Consider the following 9,804-nt stretch of genomic DNA (forward strand, 5'->3'; position numbering starts at 1 on the left):
AATTAATTATTTTATGGAGGAAGCCTGTCAAGAAGGGTCAGGGCTGCTGAGGAGACAATACACTTTAGGGCAAAGAGGTACTATTACAGAGGAAGTGTTGGAGAACTACAATTGTCATAAGGCTGTGATGTGTCCATCCTTGTTAATGGCTCTTGCTTGCACACCTCGTTATGGGCACACTCCATTGTAATGAGCCATAATGGCCATTTCTGATAAGCATGGTGATAGGTGGCCCCTTTGGACTCTGGATCCTTTGATTGGTCGACTGTATTGCAGAGCAAAGACACTGATAGGCTACCAAAGGCGAGGTGGAAGGGTCTTCCTGGCAATGGGCCAATAAAAGCTATAGGACCCAGTGGAGTTCATGCTGAGTGGTAGAGTGATTAGATAAATGGGAGTGACGCAATACAAGTTTTTATAAGATCATTAAACTGATTCTGATACTAGTGGTAGAGAGTAACAATTTACAATTTTGAATAAATCATTATTCCTTAAATTTATGGTACTGTGGCTATGGTCTGAAAAGTTTTTTTGTTGTTTAATCCTTTTAATTTAAAATTTTAAAGTTGTTTCTAGTAAAACAAATAGAAGAGGTCGACACATATGTGAAGGCACTGTTGTTTGTGTCTAGAAAGAGTTTGACCCCTTTTTCTCTTTTTTAAATGATCAAGTGATAAAAATATCATTCTCCATCTCTTTTTCCCAAAGGACAGCTGCTTCCCTTACTTCATCCGGTGAAGGAAGCAGAGTTGTACTGAGGAAGGGGTCAAATTGTGCCATTATTGTTTCCAGAATAATATACAGTAATTAAGTACGTAAAAATTATAGGTATTATACATAAAATCTCTCCAATCATTATGTCATCCATTGACTTCCTGTTCAAAATGCAAATCGGAGAAGCCCTGTCTCTTCATAGCTTGTTTTGTTGAAAATGGCTGTGAGTTAGTGTTAGTGCACTCCCTTCATGCTTCTGTCTGTCTACAGTGGCACACCCCTCTCCCTTCCTCTCATCACCACTGCTCATCAGCCCCTATATAACCCCATCAAGACCCTCTGGTCACCCAAAACCTCATCTGTCAACGCCAACGGGTGTCTGTCTCACTCATGCTTCAAGGTCCATCCAAATTTGCACTATTTGTTCAGCATTGTATTAAAGGATAAAATGGGGAAATCTGTAGCCTTGTGGACAACAGCATCACTTCTGGCAATAATGATCTGCAGCTCAGGTAAGATTCATCAACTTTATTCTTGACTACAGTGAAAGGGGGATGACCAAAGAAAATATTTTAACTGTAATTATCTAATTGCCAAAAGGAGCAAAATAAATGACCATTTGTTTCTTCTTTTTCAGATGCCACGTTAGACATAATAACCTCAAAGCAAGACTTCCATGTGGGAGAGGAGGTCTTGCTATTGTGCAAAGGTGAGTATTTTGACTCTCATGTAAACAGAACATACAATAAAATGATTATTTATTTTTTTTATTTTTTTATTTTTTGCAACTTCTCAGCGAGTGGAGAAGGAGAGATAACCTGGCACAAAGATGGAGAGGAAATAGATGATGAAGACAAAGTGTCTAAGGTGGATGAAACGACCTCTAAACTGCACATTAACAAGGCTACGCTGCAGGACTCTGGCAGATATGTCTGTAGATGTGACTTTGAGTCAGGACATACAGATGAAGCCCAGACTCTGCTTTTTATATTTGGTAAGTAATTACACCAACACTGAATGAAAGTAAATATTATATAGTTTATTATGTGATATTACGAAATATTAACCATTTAATGTTTGTGAATTGTACTGATTTAAAATAGTTGTACTCTTTCTTATGTTGTGTTTCCTATTCGAACATTCAGGTTATGTCAGTAGCTTACTTAAGCACTGTTATATTTTTGCATTTAGTGGTATGTTAGGCTAAACATACTGTTATGGTATGGTATATACTCCTGTGTGCATGCACTATAACTATTACTGTAATTTGTAAATGCAATCCCATAAACAGCTCAAAATAAATGTTGATATTATTTTTCTTTGACAGATGGTCCATCATTTGATGGCACAACCTCTTACCATGAGTTTTTGGAGGGAACAGATGGAGTAGTCCCATGTCTGGTGTCTGGACAACCAGCAGTGGATGTTGTGTGGCTCAGAGACAAACAGGAGATTCCCATGAACAGTATGTCTAAAACACAAACATTAATATCTTTACTACTTTGTATTATTATAACAATTACAATCACTTTAGATGAAAGGCGTGTATGGCAACAGAGAAATAACACTCTTTTCATTGGACAAGTGAAGAGAGAGGATGCAGGGGCATACGTGTGTCAGGCTCAAATAAAGGGGAGACCCATCTTTCAGTCACTGTCTGTATCTGTAGTCATCAATGGTCAGTATGTTGTATTGTAAATAGTAAATGCATATGAGGCCAATGAACTAATACGACACACATGCACCTTTTTTTCAGCTCCTCCAAAAGTATATCTGAAAGAAGACGTTAAGAAGGTGTTCGCTGGACCAGAGGCCAATGTTTCCTTATTGTGTTTAGTCGATGGCCTACCAAAACCCCAAATCACCTGGACCATGTAAGAGAAAAATGAGACTGGGGAGATTATGGAGATTAGAACTGGGCAATTTTCGCCTGAAAATAAAATTCCCGATATTTTCTCCAAAAAATTGATTTTCAGTTTGATTTTTGATTTTTTTCCCCTCTCCAATAGAAATGTTTTGCAAACTAGAGAACATGGTAAAAACTGAAAAGCATTCAGTGATGATATTTAACCCGTGGCCATTGGGAAAATCTTTTATGAATGAGACAAAACAAACAACTACATTAAACAAGCGACCTCAACATATGATGTCACTGATTTCAAAGCAGTTAGTGCTGCATGGCCCTGTGCTACTCTCCTCTCCCCGTAACAGCAGCAGTGAGCAGCAAGAAAGGCTGCAAGAAATCTACCTTCAAGTTCCAGGCCTTCTTCAGCTCTTCTCTGAGCCCCTGGTATTTCTCTAGTTTTTCATGTTCTTTTCTCCTGATGTTCCCATCACTTGGTACTGCAATGTCAACCACAACAGCTTTGCTCTGCTGTTTATCCACCACCACAATGTCCGAGTGGTTCGCCATCACCATTCTGTCAGCCTGTATCTGGAAGTCCCACAGGATCTTGGCTCAGTCATTCTCCACTACATTTGAAGGTGTTTCCCACCTTGATCTTGGGGTCTCCAGTCCGTATTCTGCTCAGATGTGCCTGTACACTATGTCCGCTTCTTGGTTATGCCGCTCCATGTATGCTTTCACTGCCACATCTTACACCCTGCAGTTATGTGCTGGATTGTCTCAGGGGCCTCTTTGCACAGCCTACACCTTGGGTGTTGCGTGGTGTCTATTGCTCTAGTGCTCAAGGCCTGCTCCTGTGCAGCCAGGATGAGTGCCTCTGTCCTGTCCTTCAGACCGGTTTTCTCAAGCCATTGGTAGGATTTCTTGATACCGGCCACTTCAGTTATGTTCAGGTGGTGCATCTCATGTAGGGGCTTGTCCTCCCATGATGGTACCTCCAGCACCTCTTCCTCTGCACTCCATTGTCTGAGACATTTGCTGAGATGTCATCTATTGGGGCGTTGTTCTTGAGGTATTTATGATGCTCAGGTACAGTATATATATATACAAATACAATAGTGGAAGGTCTGCCACCTGCTTGTTACCATGAAGATGTTGCTGCTGCATACCACAGTATGATGTCACACTGTGAAATATTCCTCTAGAAAATTAGACTACTGGTAAAAGAATAGCATTTCAATGGACACAAGCGGGCAGTGCACCTTTAAATGCGACCAAATTGGTTATAAAAATGACTAGAAGATGGGGTTCATGATATCTACTTACCTGCAGTCTGTTTGATGCTTATTCCAGGCCAGTGTCGATTGATTCGTCTCGGCATCAGTTCAACTCAGATCGTAGCCAGCTCAGCATCCTGTCCGTGACGAGAGAGGACTTCGGAGAATATGTGTGTACTGGCAAAAATAAGATCGGGGAGAGCACTGCCACTATTACTCTTCATGTTTTTGGTGAGTAATTTGACCATGATAAAAAAAAAGAGTTGAATAAAAACAAACAAACTGAGCTGAAGTGTTGTTACTTCAGAGGCCCCAGAGGTGTTTGTTTCAGCAGAGCAGCAGAGGGCATCTGTGGGTGACCGAGTGTCTGTCTCCTGTAATGTCTCTGGGCATCCCCTCCCAGAGCTCCGCTGGCTCAACAAACTCAATGGGCAGGCTATGGTAAGATTTAATGTTGCCTACATATTGGTTGAACCTATGCATTTCCTCACTTGCATACTTACCAAGTTTGATGATGTTTGGCGCCAGGTTCAAGACTCAGGGCGTATTCGCGTTGTGGAAGGTGTGTTAGTGATTGATGAAATAGTTCCCTCAGATGGCGGCTTGTATTCTTGCATGGCTGTGAGCAGTTCAGGGAATGCATCCAGGGACGTTGCAATCCTCAGTGAGTCAGGATAAATGTTGTTGTAAGACAGTCTATCAGTTAGTACTACTTTGTCAACTGTAATTGTTTTATCTGACTTACAGTGCAGCCTGGCCCTCCACTTTACATGTCTGTTTCACCTGGACCCACATCAGTCCGCTTCAACCTCAAAACCCTGCCTTTCAATGGAGGAACACCTATCACAAGTTTTGTCCTGCAGTGGAGACAAAGTCCAAATGAACAATGGAAAGAGACTATGGTCCCAGTTTCAGGTAGGCTTTATCCATCTTGATTTTGTGATGAAATTTAGGTTGAGTAGCCTTCTGCCAACTCTTTTCCATCCATCTACCTGTCCTCATGAATATGCTTATTGTTTTTACTTTTACTTATCATTTTCTAGATACCCTGGCCATCACATCCTTAAAGCCATACACAAAGTACATAGTGCGTCTGGCAGCTCTAAATGCTGTGGGCGTGGGAGAGTTCTCAGGCAGTAACAGCGTTCGTACTCAGGGAATACGTAAGTGAATTACTACTCATTGCTTGGATATAAGTATGTCATTGTGTTTTTAAGCAATACACTTCACCCACATTGCCTTGTATGAAAGTGATGTGTACATGAGTGAGGAGGCCTATGGTGCAGATTGGCAGCCTCGCGTCCCTTAGTCTACTCCAGGAGAGATTGGCCATTTTACTGTCACCAAATATGGAGTGATTGAATAATGACTACAGACTTCAACAAGCCTGTACAGAACATTACATGTGTAAAGTATTATGATTATGTTTATTATTATGCATTTACTATACTATAGAGGTGGGAGATATATAAAAATGTCTTGTTCTGGAAATATAGAAAAATTTGAATTATAAAAAAGAATAAAAGTTACTTACTGTAATCTCTGTAAAGTCCACAGACAGAGATTTATTGGAACATTTTAGGATATTTTTGATGGTATATGATTTTTGTATATGACAGTATTTCAACATTGCAATAATCCCACATACATTTTGAGATAAACATTTTTTGGCCAATATTGCCCATCCCTACTACAATATATTGACTGTCAAACTGCTGTCATCAATTTTATATGACAATAAAATACTAACTGTTTGTTTCCATCTTTGCATCATATGCTGCTGCTTTCATTCATCGTGCCAACTCTCAGAAGGTAACGCATTAGTAAAGCTCTAACTTGTAATGTTATGTGTGTCTAGTATCAGGTATTAACAGTTGATGTACATTTGCTTATAGGAGAGCCGGACAGCCCCATCCTGTTGACCGATCAAATAAAAATCGAAGGCAACTCTTTCTTTATTCCACTCAGGCAAAGTGATGACGGTGGATCTCCTTTGTTAAACTTCAGCGTACGCTACAAACAGGTAAAGCCAGTCTGCTTAAATGACACTATGTATAATATCACACAAAATTTAACTATTTTAAAATACAAAAATGATATGACTCTGAAATATTTTAGATATCCATGAAAGGTTCATTATTAGCTGTAGCCAAAGCTGTGGAAACATTGGATTTACATAATTTTTCATGTGAAATAGTGTTGTGTTTTCATCCCTCCCAGGATACTGAGGCTGCTGAGTGGAAAGAGGTACAGTTGTCTAAGGATGCAGATTCAGTTATCCTCCAGAATTTGTCCTTTGGCTCTGACTATGATCTAGAGGTGATGGCCATCAATGCTAATGGTTCCTCTATTCCTGCTTGCTTCAACTTCACCATTGCCGAGCGGCCTGGTGAGTTATTACTCGTGCCAAAAAGATCATTGCCACCAGATTCAAACAAACAGGATATTTATTCTTCATTTTGCAGACAAAGGCAGCAGCATGACCAAAGGCAGCATAGTTGGTATTGTGTTGGTGATTTTCTTGGTGGTTTTCTTAGTGGTTGATGCCACTTTTTGCTACAGGAACCACTGTGGGCTCCTCATGACTATTGCAGTAAAGATCTTTGGTCAGAAAGTACCAGGGCTGAAAATGCTTGAAGAGGGGGATGCTACAGCAAATGGGTATAGAGGCATTTTTGTAAAGTAACACTAAGCTCTCTGTGAAGTTGTACATGTATAAGTATGTCTTGCCTGGTTGCAGAGTGAAGCTGAAGGGAATTACCTCTAGGGGGAGCTCACATCAGCTTGCTCAGCTCGCTCTTCAGGCCTCAAAGGACCTGGCACAGCGCAAAGACGGCAGCTGCGACAAGGCGCCACTCACCAAAAATGAGTATGCAAACATTCATAAATACGCCTGTATATCTAACAGTATGGTCAGATAATAAATATGTTAGTAAATAGACATTTAGTAACTTGTGACATGGTGACTGAATTGCTAGCACTCAAGCTTCACAGCAAGAAGGTTCCAGGTTCAGTCCCTGGGTTGCCTGCACTCTCCCAGTGTCTGGGTGGCTTTCCTCTGGACGCTCCGGCTTCCCCCATTAACCAAAAACATGCACAATAGGTAAAATCCTCCAGCTAAGGTAGTTCTGAAGTTGGGTCCGCAAGCACCATGCCCGGACATCATTGAAGGATGGGTCAAATGCAGAGGACAAATTTCCCTATGGGGACAATAAAGTGTACCTTATGTTAATTGCTTCATTTGCTTTTTCATTAAGCATTTATTTTGATTTTATGTGTATTTTAATCATATTTGAAATATTATAGCCTATGATGAAATGATCTTCATTTCTATATACTTTTTTCTTCAGGAAAAAACAAGCTGGTCGTGAGCTGTCCAATGCAGATGCTTGAGATCCGAAACAGAGGAGAGATGGTCAGCCTCCAGACTGAACTGCTGCTACTTGATCAAACTGCTCCTGTATCAGTCCTTAACAGACAGTAGTGCCTCTAGGTGATGTAGTGATTACCTTGGTGCAAATGAACACTTACAGGGTAATGCATTTATTGCAGGGAAATTTCACTTTTACCTTAAAGGACAATGTAGTGTAGGCTAAGGCTGATGACAGTATTCACTGGCAACACATTTTAGGCAAGAATGTTGATATAGGCTATGTAATGGACGGCTTTATGTTCAGTGTTTCTATGTTTTATATTTGTAACAAAAATTGTGTATAACTTTGAGGTTATGGATTATTCATGAATTATTACTGTTTAATTTTGAAGTGTGTGTTTTAACATCACCTGCAAAACAGTTTATATAGCAATAACTACAGTGAATATTTAAATGGTAATTGATAATTTCAAATATTTAGATTTTGGCTTTAACTTTGTGAATTGCCTTTCAACTGTATATTGCGGAAACCTGTTCAAATCATTGTAAGTAACTGTCCATACACCAATTTTCTAAGTAAAATGTGCAAATTATAATTATGACTTTTGAATACAGTTATTTCACAGTTGCTTTTAGATAATCAAGCATATTTAGATTGTTTAGGTTAGTCAAATAATGTCAAATAATAAGTCCTCTGATGGAGCAAATTAGAAAGGTCTTGTTAACAGCTGCTAAACTGAAAAAAAAATGATGTAAGTAATCAAATTAATTTGGTCATTTGGTGATTAACTGACACATTTCACCATGTATTGCTGATTATCAAATTTATTTTGTGCATGTAAAAACACAGGTTATCTATTCTATAGACCATGTAAATGCGCTCACTGTCACAAGAATGTTCAAGGGTGGGTGCAGGATGCTGAATTACAGAGAGAAAATTGCCAGGTGGGGCTATTAAGTGTTCCTCAAACATTCAAAACCTCCTCGTGGGACCAGGTTATTGTTCAGATGTGGAGCAGTCACTCTTCCTCACTTAGACGACGATGAGGACAAAACGACCAGATTATTGGACTCAAAAAAGTACATTACCTTTTTATTTGTTCAGGAGAGAGTGCAGTTTATCTGTAGGCTAATCCTTTGTATAACAAAACTATGTTTAATACAATAATTTATTTATTGTGGATCTGTATGTGATGGCTGAAATCCTTGAATGTGCCTTGAGAAGAATATACAGTGCCTTGCAAAAGTTATCATCCCCCTGGAACTTTTTCAAATTTTGTCAAGTCACAACCACAAATGTAAATATGTTTTAATTTGCATTTTATGTGAATAAGTAACACAGAATATTATACATCATTTCCAGATAAAAAATAAATAAATAAATAAATAAATAAATGGAAAGTGCAATGTGCAAAAGTATTCAGCCCCCCTAAGTCAATACTTTACGGAACTGCCTTTTGCTGCAATTACAGCTGCAAGTCTTTTGGAGTATGTCTCCACCAGCTTTGCACACTTACACGCTGAAATTTTTGCCCATTCTTCATGGCAAAACAGTTCAAACTCTGTCAGATTTGATGGAGACCATTTGTGAACTGTAGTTTTCAGATCTTGCAACAGATTCTCAATTGGATTTAGGTCCGGACTTTGACTGGGCCATTCTAACACATGAATATGTTTTGCTTTAAACCATTCCATTGTTGGTTTGGTTTTATGTTTAGGATTGTTGTCCTGCTGGAATGTGAACCTCCGTCTCAAGTCTTTTGCAGACACCAACAAGTTTTCTTTGAGTCTCCCTGTATTTCGCTCCATCCATCTTCCCATCAACTCTGACCAACTTCCCTGTTCCAGCTGAAGAAAAGCACCCGCACCGTATGATGCTGCCACCACCGTGTTTGACTGTGGGGATGGTGTGTTCAGAGTGATATGCAGTGTTAGTTTTCCTCCACATGTAGCGTTTTATTTTTAGGGCAAAAAGTTTGATTTTGGTCTCATCAGACCAGAGCGCCTTCTGCCACATGTTTGCTGTGTCCTCCAAATGACTTCTAGCAAACTGTAAATGAGACTTCTTATGGATGGTTTTCAACAGTGGCGTTCTTCTTGCCACTCTTCCATCAAGTCCAGATTTGTGTAGTGCACAACTAATAAGTTGACCTATGAACAGATTCCCTCACCTGAGCTGTGGATCTCTGCAGCTCTTCCAGAGTTACCATGGGCCTCCTGCATCTCTGATGCGTGCTCTTCTTGTTCATTCTGTAAGTTTTGGTGGATGGCCATGTCTGGGTAAGTTTGCAGTTGTGCCATACTCTTTTCGTTTCTGGATGATGGAATGAACCGTGCTCCTTGAGATGTTCAACGCTTGGTCCCGCTTTAAACTTCACCCACAACCTTTTCTCTGACCTGTTTGGTGTGCTCCTTTGACTTCATTTTGTGGTTTTCTCCCCAACACGTTCTTAACAAACTTCTGTGGCCTCCACAGCACAGCTGCATTTATACTGAGACAAGATTTCTTGTTGATTTCTTTCAATCATCAAGGCAACTTCTAAAAGCAATTGGTTGTCCATCCATCCATCCATTTTCTTCTGCTTATCCGGAGC

At 39.9% G+C, this 9,804-nt stretch overlaps 1 protein-coding gene across 1 annotated transcript; it reads left to right on the forward strand.

Annotated features, from left to right (window-relative positions):
• Nucleotides 1-1,126: 1,126 nt before the first annotated feature.
• Nucleotides 1,127-7,354, forward strand: ncam3 (neural cell adhesion molecule 3). The gene is made up of 16 exons (XM_055227915.1): nucleotides 1,127-1,226; nucleotides 1,352-1,423; nucleotides 1,511-1,708; nucleotides 2,042-2,179; nucleotides 2,249-2,392; nucleotides 2,471-2,588; nucleotides 3,914-4,068; nucleotides 4,145-4,278; nucleotides 4,366-4,501; nucleotides 4,585-4,752; nucleotides 4,881-5,000; nucleotides 5,733-5,860; nucleotides 6,058-6,226; nucleotides 6,303-6,498; nucleotides 6,578-6,706; nucleotides 7,188-7,354. The coding sequence occupies exons 1-16, from the start codon at nucleotides 1,163-1,165 to the stop codon at nucleotides 7,228-7,230; spliced, it is 2,112 nt and encodes a 703-aa protein (XP_055083890.1). The 5' UTR covers nucleotides 1,127-1,162; the 3' UTR covers nucleotides 7,231-7,354.
• The last annotated feature ends 2,450 nt before the right edge of the window (nucleotides 7,355-9,804 follow it).

The sequence above is a fragment of the Periophthalmus magnuspinnatus genome, chromosome 16, assembly GCF_009829125.3.
Source record: "Periophthalmus magnuspinnatus isolate fPerMag1 chromosome 16, fPerMag1.2.pri, whole genome shotgun sequence".
Classification (NCBI taxonomy): domain Eukaryota; kingdom Metazoa; phylum Chordata; class Actinopteri; order Gobiiformes; family Gobiidae; genus Periophthalmus; species Periophthalmus magnuspinnatus.